This window comes from Dermochelys coriacea, chromosome 4 (genome assembly GCF_009764565.3).
Source record: "Dermochelys coriacea isolate rDerCor1 chromosome 4, rDerCor1.pri.v4, whole genome shotgun sequence".
NCBI classification, from domain to species: domain Eukaryota; kingdom Metazoa; phylum Chordata; order Testudines; family Dermochelyidae; genus Dermochelys; species Dermochelys coriacea.
In genome coordinates, this window is record NC_050071.1 from 31563606 (window position 1) to 31591127 (window position 27522).

The window sequence follows — 27522 nt, forward strand, 5'->3', positions numbered from 1 at the left end:
CTATACACATGTTCAAAGGCTGTGCTGAGACCACTTTGCAAATTAGGATTTTGATGCTTTCCTGCCAGAATAAATTTTACCAATGAAGTAAATGCTTTACTGAGGAGTAAACTTGCCATTAAAGAAATCTATTTTTTATGTTCCATTTCATAGTATATGTGCCATTCCCACAGAACACCATTTACAAGGAAGAAAATTTCCTTATCTGCACAAAAAATCTAGTTTAATGTCTTGTGACAGAGTCGGGCCAGATGGCTATAGGAGAGTGATAGAAGGCAAATATATTAGCCCCAGGCTAAGTAGGTCCCTTTTCCCTGGGTAAGGTAACAGGGAAGGTTCCAGAACAATCAGGAACCTTCTGCAGACAATTAAGACAGGTTGATTAGAACACCTGCCACCAATCAAGAAGCTGCTAGAATCAATTAAGGCAGGATAATCAGGGCACCTGGGTTTTAAAAAGGAGCTCACTTCAGTTTGTGGTGTGCGTGTGAGGAGCTGGGAGCAAAAGGCACTAGGAGCTGAGAACGTGGACTGTTCGAGGACTGAGGTGTACAAGCATTATCAGACACTAGGAGGAAGGTCCTATGGTGAGGATAAAGAAGGTGTTGGGAGGAGGCCATGGGGAAGTAGCCCAGGGAATTGTTGCTGTTGCACAGCTGTTCCAGGAGGCACTCTAGACAGCTGCATTCCACAGGGCCCTGGGCTGGAACCCGGAGTAGATGGCGGGCCCGGGTTCCTCCCAAATCCTCCCAACTCCTGGTCAGACACAGGAGTCGTCGACCTGGACTGTGAATTCAGAAAAATGGCCAAGCTGAGGACTACCGTGAAGCTCCAAGGTGAGCATATCCGCCAATAAGCGCAAGACCCACCAAGGTAGAGCAGGAACTTTGTCACAGTCTCCACCCCCCCCACCCCATGTTGTCACCCCATGTTGTCATTAAAAAACCTTCTGTGCTAGAATGAGGTTGGAAATAGGGATGATGCAGAGGCCGTACACATTTCTTATCATCTGTGCTGTACTCAAACTATTTTGGCAGTTTACAGACAATAAAAAAGAGAGAAAAGAAAATGTTTATTCTTTCAGGAAATAGTACAGTTGAAAAAGAATTCAAGTTCTACTAGCACCTGACAGTGATTTTTCTTTAGTTCAGTAAATAAAACTACTTGAGAATCAGAAGGTATCTTAGCTCTTGTCTTTTCTAGGAAAAAGCTGAATTCAACATATCACACATTTTAAATCATCATCATGTTTGTTATGATGGAAGGTGAACAGTTAAGGGGATTGAGGCCTCCTTTACTGGGCTATGCTGATGTGTTATTCCCTTGCAACAAGCAAAACTTGTGAGTTTTGTAGCTCGTAGATAAAGTGTGGAATACTTAAAATAATCTCATGATTTTAGGTGCTTTAGAAATACACATAAGAAAGCTAACAATTGGCATGTCTTTTCTTCAGCTTTCCCCTCCTCACGTCACCAAAACACAAGAAATTGATTCAATGGCTTATACTTTTGCAGTTATTGGAGAAAGTAAAGTGTTATATAAGTGTTTTAGTTCAAGATCTAAGCCTGCAGATAGTTGTCTCTACCACCCCTTCACTTCTATTTTTTCATTCCTCTTAAAATCAGAATCTCTTAAGGTTTTCTGTAGCATCAGTGAACTCAAAAGAACATTCATACTAATATTTTATATTTGCTCCTCCATATTTTTCAGGTGAGGGAACCTATATGTCTCTTTTCTAATGCTCTTGCTTCCCTCTGTGCCAAGGTGAGTTATGGAAAGAAACAAAACAAGGCTGCTAATAAGCTTCCTTGATAGCTGAAAATGAAATGCACTCTTTCAAATGGTCACTTTCAATAAAGGTATATATGTTTAAATAGTTTCTTCATGGAATCCGTTTCAGATAATAGCTTTTCCTAAGGAACCTTCTCATTTGGAATTTCATTAATTCTGCACAACTTCTCCATTGAAAACTCACTGTGAGAGAAATGCTCTAGCTTCAGGAAAGTAACAGTTTAATAGATGTATAATACTTATATTAACATGCTGATTGAAAATGATAACACATCAAGCATAATTCATGAAGTGTGTGTATATATATAAAAATGTGTTTCCCTACATATAATACTTACAAATACTGAAGTTTGAGTGATTTGAGCTTTTTTTTTTAAAAAAAGAGCATGTTATGTTTTAAGGCCAGAAGGGACCATTATGGATAATTCAGTCTGACCTCTTCCATAGCACAGGCCATAGGACTTCCCTGATTTAATTCCTGTTTGAGTCCCAATACCTGTGATTGAATTACAGCACATCTTTTAGAAAAACATCCAATCCTGATGTAAACCTCATAATAGAGAATCCACCATAACCCTGGGTAAATTGTTCCAATAGTTAATTATTCTCTCTTAAATTTTTTTGCCTTATCTATAATCTGAATTTATCTAGTTTCAACTTCCAGACCTTCCATTTTATTTCTCCTTTGCCTGCTAGATTAAATAACACCTCCATTATTAAAATTATTGTTCCCCATGTAGGTACTTATAGATGATGAATAACTTTCTCTTTCATAAGCTAAACAGATTCACCCTTTGAGTCTCTGACTAGAAGGCATGTTTTCCAAACCTTTAACCATTCTCGTGGCTCTCCTCTGAACCCTCTCCAATTTTTCAACATCCTTCTTGAAGTGTGGACCCCAGAACTGGACACAGTATTTCAGGAGTGGTCACGGTAGTGCGAAATACAGAATACAACTTCCTTAAAGGTTTTTCAAACTTCACAAAGTCAGTCACAGAGTCCAAATAAAGAAAGTTTTGGCCTCAAAGGAGAATTGTTAGAAAAGTTATGAACACGTATAAACAAATGTAACATTGTAAACCATTCTGCATCCTTAATTATAAGTAAGGTTAAGATTTTGTCACAGTTATTTTTAGTAAAAGTAATGGACAGGTTGCAGGCAATAAAAAAAAATTAACTGGAGCTGTGACTAACACTAAAAATAACAGGGAGAGGAGGGAAGGTAGAAATGACACCGGGAGCCCCATAGAGGGGACTGACAGCCTCAGCCCCACTGCCACAGGGGCCGAGGTGGCAACACAGCCCCTGCTCCAGCTGCGGTTCTGGGGCTCCCGGCTCTGCCCCCGCCATTGACAACTGAAGCCGAAGTATGGAAATCCAGTAAAGTCACGGCCAGTAAATCCATGACCTCCATGACTAAATCATATCCTTAGTTATTACATCACCACTGGCAAATACTACAATACATTGTCTATGCAAACTTTAAACAAATATGAACAAACATTTCTTCAAACTTAAGGAAAGGGAACATGTTAGTCCGTTAGATCTGAAGCATACCGTATATTTACAGTCTGTTGTAGATGGAGAAAATACACAGATTTACATTGTTAAGCATATTATAGGAAAAAAAAGCCAATCTAGAAATTATCTGCATGGATATTTATTAAATGAAGTATGTTATACTTCATACATATCTTTGTTTGAAGAAACATAGAAAGAAGATTAACAGACAGCTCTATTACTTCTTCAGTTTCTTTTGGGCAGCCTTCTTCTTGACCATTTGTAACCTTTTCATAGCATTGAGCTGTGATTCCTGAGAAGTTGGGCCCTTTAGGGATAGTGACTGATTGCCAGAATCTGCACTTGATTTGGTGGTGCTGCTCCCACTGTTACCTGTTGTGCTATTGCTTCCATTCCCACTATTCACCTGGCTGCTGCTGCCTGGGGCCGTACTGCTAGGACTAGGAAGACCTACTTTGCTCACGTTGTCACTGCTAACTGAACGACTCAGACCTGTTTTCCCCAAGGTCAGAGGTGGAAGAGGTTTTAGTTGAACAGGGTTTGTGTTGTTGTTACTGGAAGCTATTTTTGACCCTAGTCCTGTTTTAGATGTTGTTAACCCTGACAAACCCACAGGTTTCTGGTTATTAGAGGAGGCTGCAGGTTTTCCGCTGGTACTCTGTGCTGTTGATCCCAGTTTGGCAGTTGATGGACCGGTGGAGGAGGTTTTGGCTGCAAAAGCCGCCCATCCAGTAAGGCCACTGGTTGCTGAAGAGGAAACACTGGTACTGGTTGAGTTCCCCGAAATTGCTGCTGCGGTCTAAAATCAATCAATCAATCAATCCTATATTAGCAATGTTTCAACACATAGCAGGAATGGTTATGATCAAACTTCAGTTTCAGATTCTTTACACAAAAATATCCATTAGACAATATTCTGACATTTCGTCCTGGATCATCTCAGTCAAAAGCAACAAGAGAAAGGAAAGGAGACAGGTGCAGAGCCTTTGTCTTCACTGAAAATGAAGTTAATATTATCATTTCTTCCCTTTTTTCTAAAAAGCGAACAGGATACCATATGGCACAATGATCCTTCACTAAACTCTCTAAAAGGCAGTCTATCTGAAGTAATTAAAAAGATCAACACGTGTGACATATAAACGAGAAAAGCAGTCCACTAGATTGTGTGTGATTCTGTTACCCGGAGCTGCTTTTAAGGAGATGAGAGATGGTCTATCACATAGTCAGACCCCAGGCAATGAAAATAATGAAGATACCAGAGTTTCTTGATCATTTTATAAAAAAACAGTATTTTCCCCCAGCCCTCCTGATTCCTGTCGGCCTGTACCTGCCATGCCCCCACCACATACACACTTAAACTGTCCACAAAAGTTACTGGATTTGTTTCCATTTAGTGTTTCTGTTAATGAGCTACAATGAATAATATTCAGCACTTCTATAGGGCTCTTCATCTTCAAATAGCTTTTAAACAATAATTAATCTTCACAACACCTCATGAATAGTTAGCCTTTGTTTACATTTGGGGAAAATTGATACACGGATATTAAATAATTCACCCAAAGTTATTCAGTGAGTCTGAGTTAAGGCTTAGGGGTTCTCAGCTCCAATTCTCTGCTCAAACCATATTTCCCCCCCCCACAGCACATCCATGCAGTTTCTAAATGCTGAGAATTATGACTGAAATTAGGCATTGATCCTGCAATCATTTATGCAAGTAACTTTTCAGATGTATAAAGTTATTCACGTGAATACTTGTTTGCATCATAGGCATCATATTATCCATATGGGCTCCCACACATAGAAAGCAGTTAAACATATGAATAACTTTATGCACGTGAATAGTTCTTCTGATTTCAGCATCCTTAGGTTTGGTCTACACCTAACACTTACATCAGCACAATTATATTAGCCAGGGTGTGAAAAAAAACGACCCCCTAAGGAAACAGTTATGCCAATAAAATCCCCCTTGTTGACGCAGCTATGCCGACAGAAGAATGTTTCTGTCGACATGGCCGACGTCATTCGGAGAGGTGGTATACGTACACCAGCAGCAAAATTTCTTCTGTCAGTGTATGCTACAACTACACTAGTTATGCTGGCATAGCCCCTCATAAGGAAGACATTGTGACACTGGCAGACCAGATGCCAGCTTATGCCAAGGCCACCGGGCCTCAATGAATGCTGACAAATGCTTAGCTGGAAACCAGTCTGGCTTGCCTGTGCGTTAGCATTGTTAAAATAGATATTAGAGTTACAAGAATGTGTTTAGACTTCATGAAATGCTTGTAGGATGCTACATGTATTAATCTTAATTATAACATCTGTATTCCATGTTATAAGGTAATATTTAAGTGTCTGCTCTATAACTATAAAAATGCTTGCTAAGACTGTAAACAGAGAAGCATTACCAGGTGTGAAATACTAAAAGAGGTGTTGTCTCCTCCCCCAAAAAAGAAGGCCTATAGACACCAGTCAAACCATTGTGAGGCATCAATGAACAAAAGATTTTGTTGATTGCTTCCCCCAACACCCATTAAGTGGGTACCCATACAAGCCCTCATCCCACCACATCTTGAATGCTGGGGGAAGGGAATAAAAATCCCTGATAAGAAGAGAAATTGTGATCACTATGCTGCTTGAAATTCAGAGAGGGCAAAATTTCTAAACAAGAGCAAGAGATCCCCAAGCTGATTGGTTTGGATTAACCCTAAAGGATATATAGAGCTTGCATATTATAAGAGCTACTATTACGTTTTGGAACCTAAGACTGTATCTCATTCGTGTGTGTATGTTTACCTACTTTAACCTTGTAAATAACTCTTGTTTCTTTTTCTTAGTTAATAAATCCTTAGTTTATAACAGGACTGACTATCAGCACTCTCTTTGGTAAGAGATCTGAGGTACAACTGATCTGGGGTAAGTGACTGGTCCTTTGGGACTGGGAGTAATCTGAATATTGTTTCGACTTTGGTGTAAAAGATCATCTATCACAAAGGCAGGCTTGCCTGAGTGGCAAGATAGATCAGATTGCCCAAGAGAACAGTCTGTGACTCCATGGTAAGGCTGTTATGGAGCTTGTGGAGTTCCCATTTGTTACTTGGCTGGTGAAATCTAACGAAAGAATATACAACCAATTTGAGGTTTTGTGACCTGCTTCTTGACAATCTGGCCTGAAGTTGGCACCCAGGCTCGTGGGTCACTCCAGACAGCTTGACTGACACAGCTTTACAGGTTCATATGCACTTAAGTGCTTTGCTGGACTGGGGTCATAGTTTGTTAGGCTACTGAAGATATTTATTATGCTGTTGATGCGGCTTCCGGTTTATCTCCTTTTACCACATCATGACAATCTTTAACACAGAAAAATAACCCAGAGAAGGAGAAACATGAGACATAATACAGAAGAGGAACGGATCTCACAAATTAGATCTTACAGAAGCAACAGTATCATAAGAAGAGTCTTGCAATTGCAAATGTATGCATGTTACATAAGAAAGGACAGCAATTCACATCCTTTCTTTGAGCATGAAGATTTCTTACTTTTATAGAAATGCCATTTTAAAAAAAACAAACAAGAACAATCTACTTTTTTTTCCTCCTTATAAAATAAAAAAGTCAAGAAACTGAAAATCCATTATGTTACAGCACTACCAAATACAGACAGAATAAGGTCCTGTATTTTCATTTGGGGTTTTGATCACGTGAAAGAACAAGGTGGATCTGACAAGGGAAAAAACAGCTGTACAATATTTAAGCAAGAATGTTTCATATATGCAATAAAATACAAGCACTTATAGAGAGTTTAATGTACAGCACCTTGACTTCTGTCCTCTTGAATGCTTGGAAAGTTGTTGGGGTATCCAGCTTGAGCTTAATTTCAGGTTTCTTCACTAATGGATCTTTCACAGTTGGTGCTACTGAAACTACTGCAGGAGCTGGTTTCTGAGGTGGTTTCTGAGTCTTTTGAGCCTGCATAAATAATAATTAAACTCAAATTAGTTATGTTTCTGTACTAACGACGAAGATTTCATCAGAGTGACTATAGAAAACATGAGCATTATGAGATCACAACATTAGCCCCTAGAATACTATCTTAAATGAGATCTGGAAATTAAGCATTTAGAAAACAGGTCCCGTGGAAACACAACTTGTATTTGTAGGGAGGTTTCCAGCTGACAGGTAGGTGGGATTGAGTCCCATAAAATGGGAAGATTCCAGCAGCTGAAAGGCATGCTGGGTGTGACCATATATTTGAGTGGGTAAACAGAGGCGGAAGGAGGAGTCAGGCCTGATGGAGGAGTGTAGGGAACTGGTGAATGGAGGGACAGGGAAGGAAAATATTGGGAAAGATTATGGTTAGAAACCAGCTTCTGGGAAGCAGATTGCAGGGCTCTTTTCAGAGAAAGCTGGTAAACTGGCAGCATTTATGCTGAGATAGCAAAAGGAAACTGTAGCCTGCAAAGGGAATACTGACGTTGGCAGTTTGAGGAGGTGAGTGTGATGCTCTGTACCTCGGGGGAACATACTACACCCCCATGTTCATCTTTATAAAATGATTGTGTGGTTAGTATCCAATTCAAAGTTTGTCATGTTGGGTGTCTTCAGAAGGCTCATGATGCACTGAGCATGGTTGTTATAGTGATGCTATAGTAATTGTTACAGTAATGTTATAGTAAGGTTATAATTTCATGTATATAGTTAATGAGGCTGAAAATGTATCCTCATGACTTAAAGCAAGCCCAGGCAAAAACTCTCCAAGAACAGAGAGGCAGTTCACACCTTATCAGGGCATGTATGGAACAAACCCAGCCCAGCCTCACAGGAAAAAAGGACGCTGGCCTAGGCAACAAAAGGATCTGTTAGACTTTCGAGTGAGTCACCCCCCTTCCTTTGGTCAGTTTGGAACTGCAGTGAAGTAATGCTCACCTGACTCTGAAAGGGAGGGGGAGGGCAAAGCCAAGGGGGAGGGGCAAAGCCAAGAGGGAAGAAAGAACATGATAAAAGAGAGAGACGTTTGCCATGCTCTTCCTCTCTCTTCCACCTACATCTACAGACACCACACCAAACGACTGAAGTGCTGATCAAAGGGGAGAGCCTGATTGAAGAGCAACCAGTGGCCTGTGGTGAGAAGCATCTAAATTTGTAAGAGCATTGAAAGTGTTAAGATCAGCTTAGAATGCGTTTTACTTTTATTTCATTTGACCAAATCTGACTTGCTATGCTTTGACTTAGAATCACTTAAAATTTATCTGTGTAGTTAAATCTGTTTGTTCTATCTGAAGCAGTGCATTTGGCCTGAAGCGTGTCTGAAACTCCCCTTGGGATAACAAGCCTGGTACATATCAATTTCTTTGTTAAATTGACAAACTCATATAAACTTGCAGCGTCCAGAGGGCATAACTGGACACTGCAAGATGGAGATTCCTAGGGTTGTGTCCAGGACCTAAGATATTGGCTAGTGTCATTCGGTTGCACAATCCAAGGAGCAGCTTACATGCTAGTGGCCATGCGTAAACAGCCCAGGAATAGGGGTTCTCACAGCAGAACAGGGTAAGGCTGGCTCCCAGAGTCAAGGACTGGAGTGAACTAGCAGACTACCAGTCCAGATAACACCAGAGGGGAACATCACAGTGAGAGGAAAATATTTTTAGCTGTGGATGAGTATGGTACTTCAGTGCAATTTACTGAGCACAAGTAAGCAGTCCTGAGTTCAAAGGACTGAAGATAATCAAAGTACTAAAACAACTACTGAAATCAATTAACAACTTTCAGTGGCTATAGCAAAAACATTTTAAATGAGATTTTCCTAATAGGTCATTTCAACAGGTAACATTTTGCTGGGTTATCACAAAATAGCTTCAAAATTTAACAAAATTTCTTCTGTATAATGTCTCAGTTTTAAAAGGTCTCAGAATTACAGATGAATGGGCTAATGATATATGTTTAGTGAAAATAATGATGTTTTCTTACTCCAGTGATAACTTACTTTTATGACAGGTTTCAGAGTAGCAGCCACGTTAGTCTGTATTCGCAAAAAGAAAAGGAGTGCTTGTGGCACCTTAGAGACTAACAAATTTATTAGAGCATAAGCTTTCGTGAGCTACAGCTCACTTCATCGGGTGCATTTGGTGGAAAAAACAGAGGGGAGATTGATATACACACACAGAGAACATGAAACAATGGGTTTATGATACACACTGTAAGGAGAGTGATCACTTAAGATAAGCCATCACCAGCAGCAGGGGGGGAAGGAGGAAAACCTTTCATGGTGACAAGCAAGGTAGGCTATTTCCAGCAGTTAACAAGAATATCTGAGGAACAGTGGGGGGGAGAAATAACATGGGGAAATAGTTTTACTTTGTGTAATGACTCATCCATTCCCAGTCTCTATTCAAGCCTAAGTTAATTGTATCCAGTTTGCAAATTAAATCCAATTCAGCAGTCTCTCGTTGGAGTCTGTTTTTGAAGCTTTTTTGTTGAAGGATAGCCACTCTTAGGTCTGTAATCGAGTGACCAGAGAGATTGAAGTGTTCTCCAACTGGTTTTTGAATGTTATAATTCTTGACGTCTGATTTGTGTCCACTCACTCCTCTACGCAGAGACTGTCCAGCCCGACCAATGCACATGGCAGAGGGGCATCGCCGGCACATGATGGCATATATCACATTGGTAGATGCGCAGGTGAACGAGCCTCTGATAGTGTGGCTGATGTGATTAGGCCCTATGATGGTGTCCCCTGAATAGATATGTGGACACAGTTGGCAACGGGCTTTGTTGCAAGGATTTCCCCATGTTATTTCTCCCCCCCACCCCACCCCCCACTGTTCCTCAGATATTCTTGTTAACTGCTGGAAATAGCCTACCTTGCTTGTTACCATGAAAGGTTTTCCTCCTTCCCCCCCCGCTGCTGGTGATGGCTTATCTTAAGTGATCACTCTCCTTACAGTGTGTATCATAAACCCATTGTTTCATGTTCTCTGTGTGTGTATATCAATCTCCCCTCTGTTTTTTCCACCAAATGCATCCGATGAAGTGAGCTGTAGCTCACGAAAGCTTATGCTCTAATAAATTTGTTAGTCTCTAAGGTGCCACAAGTACTCCTTAACTTACTTTTATGTTATCTTCAGCTTTTGTAAATTGTTTCTAATATCAAAAGACACTTTTTACCAACAGATTTTTACTCATTATGAAACTCAGAAGTCAACAGCCTGCTTACTAAAGAAATTAACACACAGCTCAATGAAAATAATGGGTCTCATCATCAACTTCAACAGAAATTGAGGACACTCATTGCTTAACAAGACCTGATCCAAAATGTGTAGACCTTTGTTAGAGAAATGTTAAGTTCCAGAGGAGCAATTCATTCAGGCCCTAAATTTGAGAAGAAAATGACAAATATGAGACTATTTAGTAGATCGGTATAGATGCTAAATGAAATAAGCCTAATTATTTGTTCCATTGCCTACCAGTGAGGAAGAAATAAACTTGTTTGATCGTGCCTGACTTTTAATTCTGTGATTTATTTTATTTTCTTAATAGGAACATTACTGAATGTTCTTTGAGACTACAGTTAAAATAACCAGAGCAGCAGCAAAAGGAAAAATGATCCTCCAACATCTTCTAAACGTTTCTGCAAATCCTGTTTTAAAACAGCCCAAATGAATTGCTATCTCCAAATACTACTCATGTTAGACAAAAAGCTGACTTTTACCATTCTCTTCATCTGCCTGGTACAACGGGCACAATACCATACAAGGCGAGGATCATTGACTTCTTTGTCTGTCACCTGAGGTTTATGACAATCTTGGTGGTAGAGATTATGGCACTCCTGACACTCTACTAACTGATTTCCAGAAGTAACGGTCATTTGCCTGCAAAACAAACAGTTGAGAACAGGTTACTAAATAAAGCACTTTAGGGTTATCTAGTCATTGTAATCTTTGAAAGGCTTAAAATAAAAAATTATAAAAAATCCTTACGCTATGGATACACTTTCTATTCTTGGCAAAATGAAAAAGATCCCTTTTCTACTGTATGAGTTCTTCCTAATAACTGTCTTGCAAACTTTTTGTTGCTTTAAAGTAGATTCTAAAGAAAACCTAAGAATTTTAGATTATTATTATAAACACATCTACAAGTCACCTGTAAAGGAAAAAGTCATTTGGTTTGTTCCCTTATGATGTATAAAGCTCTCAAAAATGTTCTATTACTATTACTATAGTATCTAAGTGCCTAGGGAACAATATTGCAGTAAGATGTTGAATTGTATTGCTCAACAACAAATAGTGTCTCAGTGACAACCATTCTTATACTCCTGGGGGAATTCTGTGCCACTGTGCCCGTGAAGAATCCATGTGCCATTCAGAATTCCCCTCTCCCCCCAGAAAATACATTCTTCCAGAAAGGAGTTGCAGTTACTCCTTTCAACTACAAAGGGCTGCTGTGGCACCAGAACAGAGAGCCGCCACTGCCGGGCAGGAACACCCCCAGCTGCAGATATAGAAGAGAAAGAGGCTGCCTTCCTCACAGCACCCTGCCCATGGGGCCTGGTCAGGAGGCACAGAATATGGGGGGATGGACAGCACGGGGCACGTGGGACTGAATTATTACTCAGAGTTATGTATTATTATGCCTAGTAAGGAATCTATTTGTCACAAAACATTTCCTGCATCTTTTTTGTTGTCTGTATTGTTACAGACATTGTTGCTGACAGGTATTCTGAAATAAATTACCAAAATAATTGAAACTAGTGTGATTATATTGTGCTATTTTGACAAATAAAATATGCAGCCTTTTAAAATAGTGTGTGTGGAATTTTAACTTTTTTGCCCGGAATTCCCCCCTAATTCTTTTAGTTAAAGGATTCAAAAAAACAGGATGCAAGTAGTACGCTACTTTGTGGAACTTTTAGTAACCTTCCTTCACTCCCCATCACAGACAGACATTAGAAACATAACATAATACCATCATCATAGAGAGATGGAACAGAAAGGATTAGCTATGCAGTTTTGCCTTGAAACAAACATGTAAGCTGGTGATGAGGACTTAGTTTTGTGTGGGCCTCTGCTGAAAAGAATCATATTGTGTATGTGACAAATTAGTGACGTACACATGATTGGAAGTATATCTGTGAAATAGCCAAATTACATTTTCCTAATGATTTCTTCTTTCAGATGACAAATCAGGCTATTTAATTGCTAAGCTGCTTTTGCTTATCTCCCTGAGGAGCAGGTACCTACGTAACCATGGAAACTCTATTTGAGGATGGGTGGGGAAACATAGTACCTTATTTCTTCATATAACAAAGAAATGAAATCAGAAGATGTTGTTGATATAGCTGTATGAACAATTTTTGAAAAATATATATTTTTTTAAACTAGGCTATTTAAAAACAAAGGAGGAGATGTTTCAGAAATTCTGGAGCACATTATTTAAATTCAGGATATTTCAGAAGCCATTTGATTCTTGAAAAATAGATTGGATCAGAACAAAGCATCTCAATTTCAACTGCATGTGACAAGGGAACAGACTAATCTCCATATTTTAAAACTATAAAGGACAATTTTGGATGGATTACAAAAAAATAAACTTTTCATGCCAAGAAAAGTCAAAGCCAGACTTACTTTAAGCTAGTCTTTAAATCAAGAGACAGCCTGAATGGTTTTGTATCTTTTAAAAATGAAGACAAAATTAATTTATTCATTACAGTTTAGAAGGCTGTTCTTGCAAAAAGAATGGAGATTTTTCCTAAATGCTCTCTCTTTGACAAGACTTCAATGTCACCTGCAAGTCACACACAACGTTTTCCTTTATAATATTTTTACTTTTGATTCGTTAAGGTTTCCATAACTAGTGACTTGTGTTTTTTCCTTAAAGATCTGTATGCGGAAGGGACGGCCAGGCATTAGAGGGAAGGGATTTTGTACCTCCCTCCCTCCCATCCTGACATTTAAAAAAAAAAGAACAGAAAAGAAAAGAAAATGGGGGTCACTCTGGAATTGCTACTTGCACTCCTATAATTAGCAAAGCTGCACTCACTCTATTATAGTGCAAAAAGTGAATAAGCAGTCTCACTGTTAGTGCAGGTTTCAGGGAGTTAGAACACTTCCATTCTAATGCTGGCTCTGCAGTGACTTGCTCTGTGTCATTGAGCAAGTCACTTCATCTCTGTGCACTTCAGATTCCCTATGTGTAAAATGGAAATAATACAGATAGCAGTAGAGATAAACTGGCAAGTCACTGTCTTTTTGTTCTGTGTTTTTACACTGCCTCACACAACAGGGTCTTTGCCAGGACTGGGGTGCCTCACTGCTATTGCAATGCATGTAAGTTATAATAATAATATTTGGGCTCTCCTTTTCTTCATAATTCAGTTTAAATAAGTGTTTCACATTTGGATATGAAGTCTTCATTAGCAGTTAGCCAAATATTATGAAATTTCACTTTCAAAACACTATACATATTTGCTTTATTTTACAGAAGAATTCGACACCTCATTGTCAATGTTAAACACAACATTTTAACACTTTTTTTTAGATTTTTAGAAGTGTCTAAACCATATTTCTTTACAGTATTCATTATTTCTGCTCAGATTAAACAAAAAAGCATCAAAGTTGACACAGGAGTTAATACTGGAAATCCCAGCCCTAGCAACTGAAACCTCACTCAGTAAGCCTTAAATAAAATAAACAAAACTTTCTAATTCAAGACTATAGCAGGACGCAACCAATTAGTGTCTTTGAGTAGTACTGAGGAAGCAAGGACAGGTAAATAAAACATCTGACAGAGTAAGAACACTTCTTACATAGTTGTAATAAAACTAATAAACAGCATCATATCTGCTGTCTTAAAATGTGGTTGGGATGTTGTGCACAGGACTGTATTCTAAGTTGCCCCAGGTAAAAAAAAAAAAGTTAAATTCTGACTACTAAATACAATTTTTATAAAGGTAAGCAAAAGTTGAAGATAGAAAGATTGGTCCAAACTGTATTGGTTTTGTTAAAAGAACTGGGATAAAGTTGTGACAGATATGGCAGCTTCCTGCAATTTTCTTGAAAAATCTTTTTGAATTCAGTTTAAGTATCTTTGGAATCTGTTGTACTAAATGGAAAGTTTAAGTGTTAAGTGGATTTCTTGGGAAATACCTAGTGGAAGTTAATGTAAATTCCCCACCTCTATTGATGGAAAAAATCTGATTTTTGAAGCTATGCCCTGAGCAGAGGGCTTCTGTTTGCCAATTATCTGTGCCCAGATACTGGTGAACAAAGGCTGAGGCTATGGCTACACTACAGAGCTTGCAGCTATGTCACTGTAGCGCTGCTAGTGCAGTTGCCCTAAGCTGACAGGAGAGACCTCTCCTGCTGACATAGCGCTGTCCACACTGGTGCTTATGTCAGTGTAACTTACATTACTCACATCCTTATTCACACTTCTGAGTGACATAATTTATACCAACATAAGGTGTAGTGTGTACGTAGCCGAGTTGTATAAAGAAACAGCTGAAGTGGCCAGCCTTTGTTCTAGTTCTGAATCTGAGACAGTTATAGACTTGTAACTATGGTGAAACCCAGTTGTGGGTTTTGAAGGACTGACGCCACTGCCTCAGATTGGATTCGGGGGTGACCTCTAGTTAGCTCTTTAGCATGCATGTGGGTTCTTTTATTGTTTTTATTGTTCTAAAATATGTTTTCTCTGTAATGCTTTCACCTTAAGAATAATGTGCTTGCTTAGAAAGAGCTGTGTGGTAACTTGTAACTGCTGGCAATTACACTGGGCATAGCCTTCGCAGAAAGACCTAAACGCAGCTGGTGGCCTTTTAGGTAGTCTGGCTTGCTGAGGATATCACAGTGTAAATAAGGGAACTCAAGTCTCTGCCGAAGAGAGATGATGGCTGAGCCAGAGCCTAGAGTGGGTGCTTTGGGTGGACCATGGGGGGGGGGGGGAATATAGGTACAGTTACCTGAAATGATGACAAAAGGGTACTCAAGGCTCCTAGTAAAGTCACGAGTTGGAATACCAATAAATTGAAAAAGAAATGTGAAGAAATGTTTATAGCTGAATTCACCAAAATGTATTTTGATTGGTTAATTTTAAGGAATGAGATTGTCATGCCTTTTTGGACAATGTTTATTTGAGGGTCACTTAAAGGGACAGGTGAAGTGGAAGAAAAAAATCTTTACCTTCATGGATACTGCCCTCCCTACTATCTTGTGGGAATTCACTGTAACACTGTTGGACCTTCATCATCCTGATCCCGAAATATGTTCTGATCAGGATGAGCCAGAGAGGGGGAACCAGATGACTTCAACACCTCCAGTGGCTCCAACTAAATCCTGGATAATCACCTGAACCTTGGGTTTCTGCTTTCAATGCCTCTCTAGTGTGTCATTCCCCCCCCCCCATCTCATTTCTCCTCTTCTTTCTCTCTCATCTGTTTAATAAAGATTTGGCTTACATGGCCAAGGGAGTTCCACCTTTTGCAACAGAGGTATAAACCTGTAACCAAAAAGGCTAGCTAAAAGCAATGCCTTAACAAGCCTGCCAATGGTAAAAGTTTATCAAGTCATGGAGTGGCTAAAAAAAAACATATGCTGGGCTTGTGCTTCTCCAGCAGCAAGGCTGCAAGTGAAAATCAGATCCACAGACTGTTGGGTGTTCTTTTATCTCTTCTTTTGTGCATGTCTTTTGTCTTAAAAGAAATGGGATCTGACTTCATGGACAACAGCAGCAGCAACAGCTCAAGACCATCTAAACTCATCTTTTCTCTTTTCCCTTCAAAAGGACAGTTAATATCATTGTTAATACCATCTAAAAAGTCTGTCAAGTTGGGGTAAAAGACTCTATTCAGCTAAAAGGGAATAAGGTAAATTGTTAAAATGAAAGCTTTACTTAATACTTGGCATTTCAAATTCATTAAATGTTTTTCCTTCTTTTTCTGTGTCTTTAATAAAAGATTAAAAAGACTTTGTCCCATTTATAACAATCTTCAGAAAAGTCTGCAATAACTTGACATGAAAATTAAAACCACAATTACTGTTTGAAGTTGTAACTGCAACAACTTATCCATTGTTGGACCTGAGATACTCCTTAATTAACATAGCAAGAGCCTGAAAAGTGACCGAGTAAGTAAGTAAATAAATAAGATAAATTTTCTTATTCAACAACTTTGATCCCTGTGTGAGTGTGAATTCACAAAATACGTACTTGCTACTTTTTCCTTCTACAAGCAATACAAAGCTTGTACGTCACAAACAGAACTGTCAATTAAGTTCCAATTTCAAAGTCATTATTAATACTGAAGATATATGAGTCAGACAAAGCTATCTTGATCCAAGATAAATTTTCAGGGCTGGCCATTCAAAAAACAAACCATTTTTACTTGTAAACCAATTGAAAATCATTTGGGAAACATGGAAAAACAAACATAGAATGTTATCAATGTCACTTTTAAAAAACACTTCAGAATAGACCCTAACTTGAAGTGCACTGCTCACAGGTAGTGATTAACTGTAAAGTTTGGCTACCAATAATTAAAATGAATACTTGTGCTATATTTATATACTGGCTACTTAAGATGTTCAATGATTCTCCCCTCCCCCCGAGATGTACAGAAGTCTTATAATTAGCAAAACATTGTTATGGTAAATAATTTCTCCAAAGACTTGATATTTGACTTACTCTGACTTAGATATTTTTCTTCTTAAAGGCTTCACATTTTAGAAAAGCATCTTTATTCAGGAAGCCACTTAAGCATATGATTAATTTGAAGTATGTGCTTAAGTGCTTTCTACAATCAGGTCTAAGATTATTTATAAAATAAAAAAAAACCCTGGTCTAATTTGATATGGAGACACTGAGAGACAACAAATATAATTTGTCCTTTTCACAGAAGAACACATTAGAAGGAGTGTGCGTGTCTGACAAAGCAAGAGTCACTTACCGGCAAACAACGCAGGCTAAGCCCATTTCCATGGCAAAATCATCAGCACTGGTTTCATCAAAACTAGATAGATCAGGCATGGATAAATCCTTGCTAGTCTGGACTGTGATCGGGGAAGAACGAGCCTCTTGCTTCTCTAGTCTGGGTTTCTTTGGAACATCAACTCCTTCACCAATTTCTACTTTCATCTATTAAACACCACACAGAGATGGTGAAAATGTGAAAAGTTAGTGGTTAGTTGTTATCTAAGCAACTAACTGGCATAATTAATTTAAAAATACAAGTAGGTAAATTATGTACTGTGGATCTGCACAATACATCTGGCACGTTTTCCTAGACATAGAAATACATTCCCACCAAAACATTTGTGAACTAAAAGCGTAGAAAAATCATCAGTTGTACGACTTACAATGATTTGTAAAAGATTCAGTGGTCTAGAGAGAGAGAGAGAGAGGAGAGACAGAGGGAGATAACAGTTTAGCATATTTTTATTGATTCTTCTCCTCCCAATAAATAGTAGTATATAAAGACATTTGGAAAAAGTTATGATAAATCTTCTGTTGTACTGTCTGCCCTGTGGTAACTTATGATCCTACGGAGCGAAAGGTGACATGCTGCAGATGCAACTAAAATGAGTCAGATTAACGAAGTTCTGCATGAACAATTTGGTTTTGGCTGAATAATAATTTTAAATTCAAGCACAAATGGAGCTCTTTTAGTCCACAATTATTTCACAATTAGAACCAAAATTGGCCTTACTTTATCAGCAGTCCTCTTCTCTGTTTCTTTTTTCACCTTTTCTGTTGTGATGGGTTTGCCATTATTGTTGCCTGCAGGCAGACTGGACGAAGCTTTAGGCTCCTGCTTACTGGAAATCGGCTTGGTAATAGACACTTTGGGCTGCTCTACTTCCTAAATAAATGAAAAAAATGCTGATAACAAACATAACACATAAGACACTTGCTCCTTTGCAACTGCTTAGGTCACAAATCTAGGTAAGCATTACATTTTCTATATACTCATTTAAAAATGGCAAAACATTGCATAACCAGTCGTGTAACAAGTGTTTCAATTTTTTTTATCTTCACAGAGGTAAATATTACTGGGATCTAGAACAACATTAACCATCAAATCACATACATGAATAAGTGTACCTTGGCCCTCTGCAATGAATTCTAACCCACCTCCATCTCCTCTTACTATTCACCTTTTCAGAGAGAGGTTTGTTTATTTTTCTGGATCCCTAAGTGCATCTTCCCTTTGGAACATTAATATCAAAGGTAAAACTTTCATACTTCCAAAATTCACAGCCACAACGAGCAGATATTTTCAGATAGTTCTCATGACAAAATTCAATTTACGTAACCATATATAAATTGACTTCTGGTGTCAGTGAACATCAATATTTCATTCCTTCTGGGAGGAAAATATTGACCTTTGCTTAATCTTGGTCAATATTTACCTCTTGGGTCAATAAATCTTGATATGCATCTCAACACAAGTCAATAGCTGCTTATTTGTGTCAGTGATAATCAGGTCAATTTTGAACATAAGTGATTAAATTAGTCCCCAAAGCCATAGCAATATATGTGAAAATCAGAGACTGAGCAAGGTGCCATGACTGAAATCTCAGTTCCTTTGGGAACAAGAAACCACAACTGGGCACTTAACACAGGTTATCCACTTGGCAGTGGAAAGCAGTATCAATATGTTACTGGTGGGGTCCCTTTAACTTAATATTCTCCATCTTAAATACTCTAGTTAGTGTGTTTTTAGTGTTTGGTACTTGTTAGTTTAATGCCCTACTGGAAGAAGCTCACTCATTACAGTGATGAGCATGATATAAGAACTTATACAGAACAGAACATGACACACAACTTTTTTCCATTTGTCACTTGTGCGAGTTGTTTTGGTTCTGCAAATCATTTTGGCTTTAAAACCTGCCCTTCAACTTTTCTTTTCTCTTCTTGCTGCATACAAATTAATCAACAGAATGTACAGAAAACTGGTGTGGTTTTACCATTATCTGACTACACTGCTTAAGATTTACACTCAGCAACAATAATTAACCTGCATTTTTATGAGCTTTTAGTTCTAATTTTGATTCAGGATGGATGAGCAACATGATACAGAAATAACAGATACACCACCATCAAAGCCAGGATAAAAGTATTCAGAAAGCACCAGGTTACAAAGAGCTCCTCCCATCCTAACAGGGAACAGCTCTCTTCCAGGACCAGACACTGTGCCACTGAAGTCAATATGAAGTTTTCCTCTAACTTCAATGGCACCAGGAACAAACGCATAAAGGTCAGTGATCAAGTAATAACATAGCTACTCCGCAAGTCTGTTTTCCCCCCCTTTCTGGCTCTCATAGTTCTTCAGCTATAAAACTTGAAACAGGAATAGCTGGAGCTTTAATACTGCATATAAAAATGACCTACATGTTCTATTCATGTGAATACCTTTTGTGAAGGACGATAGCTTGAATCAATTCCTCTGGCCAAAGACTCATCGAGCAGAGCTTTTAGCTTTTCAGCAGAATCTTTACTCTTTGAATGCAGGAAGCCCAGGGCTTTCAAAAAGATGGGATCAAGTTCCAGGTTCACTGTAGCAGCCATAGCAGCTTCTTTGAAAGGAAATGAAGTCATTGAACTTTATTCACATGGAGTACAACTCAAACAACACAAGAACTAATAATCTCAAAGAAAACTCTTTTCGGGAGAAGAAATGAGCACGTTATTTCTCACATGAGTTCTAGGCACAGATATGAATTTAAAAAACAAAACAGATAAACACAGCCACAAAAGCCAACTACCACCTTCATTAGGAGACAATGAATTTGCTGCCTTCTAGAAAGACAGAGTAACGGCATCTTATCCCACAGCTGAAGTAATGTCAGATTCTGAATTTGGCAAAGTCAGAAAACAAAATGTACTGTATGAGAATGCAACATGTATTTCAGAATATTGTTATTCAGAACATAAGCAAAATTCAAGTGTAATAAATTAAAAATGAGTGACAGCTTCAAGAAAAGAAACTAATAGGTTGTAGATTTCTTCCTTATATGATAAAATACTGTACTAAACTTTCATTGCATGCACACTGCCTTTCATCTGGTTGCTCACTAACACCAATGTACATTTGGAAAAGCAATTTTGTTTGCAGACACAATTTCACTTTTTGAACTTTTCAGAATAACTTCTCATTATAATACCTAGAACAGTTACTTCACAATTTCTGGTTTACAAAATGACAAAATCTAGATGTCAATTGCTTAATTTTAACTTACAAAGCAAGGAAATTAAGTATCCAGGCAATTATTTGTCCAAGTTTCTTTGTGATTACTGATTGCATTTTATGACAAGTAAAAATTATCTAGGGTTTGAAATGCCACAATATACAATGAGGTGAAGTGAGGGAAAGGGACAGAATTCATTTTAAAACAGCTTTTCTTGATAGCAGCAACTTTTTTCCACATCTGAGTTTTCTCCACTTAGTTAAGCTACATAAGTAATTCTTTCTACCTAGATAAGGAAGGAGCTGTCAGTCTCAGCAACATAAATTCCAGGAAAGGGCAATTACATAAGAGATCCTCCTTACAAAAGAAGAAATTCTCCAAATCAGCAATATATCTTTATTATTTCAGTTTAAGAAAAGCTACAGCAAATAAAGGCTTCTGGTCTTTTCCAAAAAGCATGAGATGTAAGTATTCTTAATCTCTTTTATCATCATGCCACATTTATTGGGATTTCTTATTTCCAACCCTGTAATTTAGAAAACTCTTTTAAAAGAGCTTTCATGCCACTCTCCTAAAAAGCACAGCTTGGACATGTACTCTGGTTCCAGCTTGCAGAGTCTTGCCTGACTGAATTTTTTTTTATGTTAAGCATAGTGAAAATAGTGAACTTTAACCTCTCTGGACAATCCACCCGCAGTGGCAAGCTGCTCCATCATTGCTTGCCTGGAAGTCTCCAGGAGCCTTTATGGGTTCATGCTGGGCTTTCACAAGACACTAGAGAATCACTCTACCAAGATCATCAAGGAGTTCAGCATATAATAGACTTCATAAGGATTTTATCAATGGACCCAGCAGAGAGCTAAGAATTCTATTCAGAACCTTTTCTCTATTCCTTAATCTTTGCTTCTTGTCAAATCATATCTCAGTGGCCACAGAACTTCTACCAGTATCTCTTAAACACCAGTAACTCTGGTTTTGTACTGATCAAGCAAAGACTACAGTGTAAGCCCATCTCAGGGCAACTCAGTTTCGCTCTGATGTCTATAAAAATGGAATTCAATGCGCATGGAAAGTGGTTATCCTCCTCTCTCATACATCCACCTATGGTAACTGCTCAGGCCACTCTTGTGATCTGTGGGCTGTATTACCTGCTCTTTTTCTTTGTTCAGCATTTACAGTCTGTGTTTCAGTAGCATAAACTGTATCTCTAAGTCTCTGTTAAATCCCCAAAGATATAAAGTATGCGGGATAACAGAACCCTTATCACAGATATTGGAACAATGTACTGCTTGAGGAACTTGAAGTTCCTTTCTTGTGAGTTTTCCTGTTTACAAATCTCCATACTACATATTGACATAGTCAGAACAGATATTAGTAACCAGCCAACTCAGGATGCCATCAGGCTAAATGTGATTTCTTGAATTAAAAGAACTCTGAGAAAATGACTATTAGCAATGTTGAGTCCAACAGCACAAAGACAATTTTGTTTTCTAACAGGTAACAGTTTGTAGATCTAATTCTAACTTCAGCTTTTAAGAACTCTACTGTAAAGGAATTGTTAAAAAAGAGCACTGTTTATGTTCAATCCTTTGATCTGCATACCATGGCTTTCTCTCTCTCTTCTGATCTCAATATAATATATTATATAATATATAATAAGGTTAATATCATCATAATGCTGCATGCCAGTATTGTCACAGTTAAGAATTTGTCTGTCTCTACTATAATCTCCCATTTTCAGGGGTTTTATAAGGCTATTTAAAATATGCAGGAGGCTGAAACTTGGAAATGAATTTTAAATTTAAAAAGATCTATTTTGTTGCTTTTTAAGATAAAGAAAGTGGGAAAATTTATTTACCAGAGTGAGATGCTCATATGCTAACCTAAAAATGGACGTGATCTGCAAAAATAAGGTTGATGATCTGCTTTCCTTCCATGCACAGCTCTCTGATTGGAACACAATAACATAGAGAGTCTTATACTGGCCAATTGTCTGTCTGGTCCAGCATCTTGCCATTTACAGTGGCCAATACTACAAACATTACAGTAACGAAAGGAAGGATGATCCAGTGGTTAGGTCACTTGACTGGGGCTTGGCAGACTGGGGTTCAATTTCCCGCTCTGTCACAGAGTGCCTTGCGCCAATCACTTAGTCATTCTGTGCCTCAGTTCCCTATCTGTACAATGGAGATAACAATTATTTCCATACTGCACAGTTCTGAGGAGAAATAAAGTCAGTGAAGCACTCAAATACTATGGTAATGTGGGTGATATAAGTAGTATCCTAGATAATATGCAAGAAACCCATAATGGACAATTATAAAATAACCTCCCACTATGGGAAGTTTCTTAACTGCTGTCAGTGGTTGGCTGAGTAAGGCCTGAGAGCTTACACAAACAACCCTCCACTCCATATAGTGAAAACAAGGATATTCTCATTCATATATATGTCTAATACTCCTCTAGAGCCTATAAACCTCCTGGCCTCAATGGTATCTTGCGGCAATGAGTTCCACACTAATTATGTACTATATGCAAAAAGTATTTGCTTTTATCATTTTAAATTTATTGTTTTTCAGTTTAAAGGTCCTCTTGTTCTTATATTATTGAAAATGCTAAATAGAAGCACCAACTTTACTGTTCATATTCTACTCATTATTTGTATATGTCTTTTATGTCTCTTCTTATTCATTTCCTCTCTCATGTCTCTTCACATGGAAGTCTCGCCACTCCTCTAATTATTTGCATCACCTGTTGCTGAACTCCTATTTATGTCATATCTTTTTTGAGATAGGGTGTCAGAACTGAACACAATATTCTGAGAAATGGCACACCACTGATTTATATGACAGTATTATAATAGTGCAGTATAATCAATCCCATTTTTTATAAAACCTAACATTGCTTACTATTTTGACTACCACTAATTATCAAGAAGCCCTTTTTCATTTACGATAACAACCTAGGTAGTCTTCAGAAATAGCAACTGAGGGTACGTCTACAGTATGAAATTATTTTGAAATTATTCTATTTGAATTTTCGGAAGCGATTTTATACATTTGGTCTTGTGTGTCCCTGCTAAAGTGTGTGAATTCGGCGGAGTGCGCCCACAGTACTGAGGCTAGCATTGAATGTCGGAGTGGTGACCTGTGGGTAGCTATCCCACAGTTCCGGCAGTCCCCGCCGCCCACTGGCATTCTGGGTTAAGCTCCCAGTGCATGATGGGGGAAAAACATTCTCGCAAGTGTTTCTGGGTGTGTGTCGTCAGTTGCTCCTCCCGCTGTGAAAGCTACAAAGCAGACAATCGTTTTGCGCCTTTTTGGCGTGCAGATGCCATACTGTTTTCAGCAGACAGTGCAATACAGTGCACTGCTTTTCTCCTGGTTCTATGAATCCACCTCGCATTTCCTCTCATCTTTCTACGTAATCTCTATAAGTATCTACTCTTTCTCTGCCTCATCGACTGCTTCCGCTGCCAACTCTGCTCTCCCGCTCTTGCCGCGCTACCAAGGCTCTCCATGTTGTATGTCCTGGGCTCCCGCCTCCGTGAAAGCTACAGAAGACAACCGTTTCCCGCCTTTTTTCAGCTATCATGAACCGAACTGCACTTCTTCTGCTGCCACTCTGCTCTCCTATGTTTCGTACCCTTTTTCCAAGATTACCCGTGCAGGCACCATAGTGTGGCAACCATGGAGCCTGCTCAGATCTCCACTGCAGTTTTGACCATTGTAAATACCTCACGCATTATCCAGCAGTACGTGCAGTACTTGCAAAACTGGGTGAAGAAGCGACGACAGCGTGATGACGATAGTGATGAGGACATGGACACAGACATTCCTAGAAGCACGGCATGTGGCAAATTGGGAGATCATGGTGGCTTTGGGCTAAATTCATGCTGTGGAACGCTGAATCTGGGCCCGGGAAACAAGCACAGACTGGTGAACTGCACTGTGTTGCAGGTACAGGATGATTCCCAGTGGCTGTGAAACTTTTGTATGCGTAGGGCCACTTTCATGGAACTTTGTGACTTGCTGTCCCCTGCCCTGAAGTGCAAAGACACCAAAATGAGAGCAGCCCTCACAGTCGAGAAGCGAGTGGCCATAGCCCTGTGGAAGCTTGCAACACCCAACAGCTACCGGTCAGTGGGGAATCAGTTTGGAGTGGGCAAATCTACTGTGGGGGCTGCTGTGCTGCAAGAAGCCAACGCAATCATTGATCAGCTGCTATCAAGGGTAGTGACTTTCGGAAATGTGCAGACCATTGTGGATGGCTTTAATGTGCTGGGGTTCCCTAACTGCAGTGGGGCGATAGAACGCATATTCCTATCTTGGCCCCGGAACACCGGGGCGGCCAGTATGTAAACCGCAAGGGGTACTTTTCCATGGTACTGCAAGCACTGGTGGATCACAAGGGACGTTTCACCGACATCAACATGGGATGGTCGGGAAAGGTGCACGATGCTCGCATCTTCAGGAACTCTGGTCTCTTTGAACAACTGCAGGAAGGGACTTACTTTCCAGACCAGAAAATTACTGTTGGGGATGTTGAAATGCCTATAGTTATCCTTGGGGACCCAGCCTACCCCTTAATGCCATGGCTTATGAAGCCATACACAGGCACCCTGGACAGTAGTAAGGAGCAGTTCAACTATAGACTGAGCAAGTGCAGAATGGTGGTAGAATGTGCTTTTGGACGTTTGAAAGTGCACAGGCGCAGTTTACTGACTCGGTTAGATCTCAGCACAACCAATATTCCAACTGAAATTGCTGCTTGTTGTGTGCTCCACAATATCTGTGAGAGTAAGGGGGAGATGCTTATGGCGGAGTGGGAGGTTGAGGCAACTCACTTGGTGGCCAATTTCGCACAGCCAGACAACAGGGTGATTAGAAGAGAGCAGCAGGGCACGCTGCACATCAGAGAAGCTTTGAAAACCAGTTTCATGACTGGCCAAGGTATGGTGTGACAGTTGTGTTTATTTCTCTTGTAGTTACCCACCCCCTATATATGAAAGGAAATAAAGTCACAATTGTTTAAAAACTGTTCTTTATTATTTGTTGCACAACACACTGAGAGAAATAAGAAGGTACACCGGAGGGGAAGGGGTAACCGGGGGAGGGAGGTGGAGGAGGAGGGAAGGACAAGTCCAGAAACCAAATCAAAACTTTGGATATGCCAGCTTTCTGCTGCTTGTCCAATCCTCTGGGGTTGAGTGTGTGGGTCCCCATAGCCTCCCCCCGCATGTTCTTGGACGTCTGGGTGAGGAGGCTATGGAACTTGGGGAGGAGGGAGCGTGGTTATACAGGGGCTGCAGTGGCAATCTGTGGTCTTGCTGCCTTTCCCACATTAGATCCACCATACAGCAGAGCATGTCAGTTTGCTCCCCCATGAGCTTGACCATAGCATCCTGCCTGCTCTCATCGCGCATGTCCCTCCTCTCTTCGTATTCATGTAACATTTTACGGGACTCGGCAATTGTTTGCCTGCATGCATTCAGCCGGGCCCTATCGGTGCGGGAGGACTGCATGAGCTCGGTGAACATGTCATCCTGAGTTCGTTTTTTCCACCTTCTAATCTGGACCAGCCTCTGGGATGGAGTAGATAGGGACCGCGTTGAAACATTTGCACCTGCAGGAGAAGAAGAAGGGAGGGTAGTATTTTAAAAAGATACATTTTAGAGAACAAAGGGGACACTTTCTCAGTGAAATAGGCAATTCATAGTACACAGCACATGTTCTTTCTGTACAAGGTTGCATTTTGCCTCTTATACTGAAGTGCCTGCCATTTTGGTGTGAGTAAGCTATCACAGGTGGCCGTCCAACAGAATTCAGCTCACAGGCAGCCATGGTAAGCCCTAGGGGCATGCGGGTTTCTGCTTCTTCCGCATTAATTTCAATGCTTTCAAACTGCTGGGCCCCCTTTCCCATAGCAAGCAATGCCTGGTGGGTTTGCCATATAAAAGGAGGGCCTGCAGGCTCTGTGTGATGATCACTTCACACAAAACCCAACCCCCGTATCCCGCACCCACTGCGTGGCTCCGATGAGGCTCTGAGCAGGAATGAGCCCTTTAAACGCGAACAGCCCAGCGCGGCTGAGTTTCCCCACACTGCGTGGCTCCGATCAGGCTCTCACTCACCAGAAGTGCCTTCTCCAGGGTCATGGTCCGGGAGCCCGCATTGGGAGTGGGGGGTGGCTATTGAGTCCAGCATTAAGAATAGTTCCTGGCTAGGGGGGAAAACGGATTCCCCACTTGCCGCCTGTGCACTGTCCTCCTCCTCCTCTTCATCCTCCAATAACTCATCCTCCTCGCTCCGTGCAACTGTCCCCTTGCAGGTGTCCACGGACAGTGGTGGGGTAGTGGTGGCATCACCCCCCATAACTGCATGCAGCTCACGGTAGAAGCGGCATGTATGGGGCTGTGACCCAGAGTGGCCGTTTGTCTCCCTGGCTTTTTGGAACATTTGCCTGAGCTCCTTGATTTTTGTACAACACTGCTCTGTGTCCCTGGAGTAGCCTCTTTCCATCATGGTCCTGGAGACTTTAGCGTACGTATTTGCGTTTCTTTTTTTGGAACGTAGTTCTGCCATAACAGATTCGTCTCCCCAACATTCAATGAGATCCAGTACCTCCCGTTCCGACCATGCTGAAGCTCGTTTATGAATCCGAGTCTGCGTGGTCTCTTGTGATGGTGGACTCTGCCTGGTTGCCTGTGATGGTGGACTGTGCTGATGGTCACCTGTGCTGATGATGACCAAAGAGGAAATGAAATTCAAAAGTTCCCGGGGCTTTTACTGCCTACCTGGCTAGTGCATTGGAGTTGAGAGTATTGTCCAGAGCGGTCACAAGGGAGCATTCTGGGATAGCTCCCGGAGACCAATAACGTTGAGTTGCGTCAACATTACCTGTAACCCAGAACTGCGATCTTGATTTTAGCGCTACTCTACTTGCCGAGGTGGAGTACAGAAATTGGATTAAAGAGCCCTTTAAATCGAAAAAAAACGGTTTGGTCTTGTGGACGGAATCAGTTTTATTT

The 27522-nt window shown here is 40.0% G+C and overlaps 1 protein-coding gene across 2 annotated transcripts in view; it reads right to left on the reverse strand.

Moving 5' to 3' along the window:
- Nucleotides 1–997: 997 nt before the first annotated feature.
- Nucleotides 998–27522, reverse strand: part of INTS12 (integrator complex subunit 12) — a 31834-nt gene continuing 5309 nt past the window's right edge. For both annotated transcript variants that reach the window (XM_038400639.2, XM_043513486.1), the window contains 6 exons: nt 19717–19880; nt 18011–18163; nt 17252–17439; nt 11024–11183; nt 7129–7281; nt 998–4111 (listed from right to left, as the gene is read on the reverse strand). In XM_038400639.2, the coding sequence (XP_038256567.1) occupies nt 3530–4111; nt 7129–7281; nt 11024–11183; nt 17252–17439; nt 18011–18163; nt 19717–19872 (1392 nt within the window). In that variant the 5' untranslated portion in view covers nt 19873–19880 and the 3' untranslated portion in view covers nt 998–3529. The remainder of the gene's footprint in view (nt 4112–7128; nt 7282–11023; nt 11184–17251; nt 17440–18010; nt 18164–19716; nt 19881–27522) is intronic.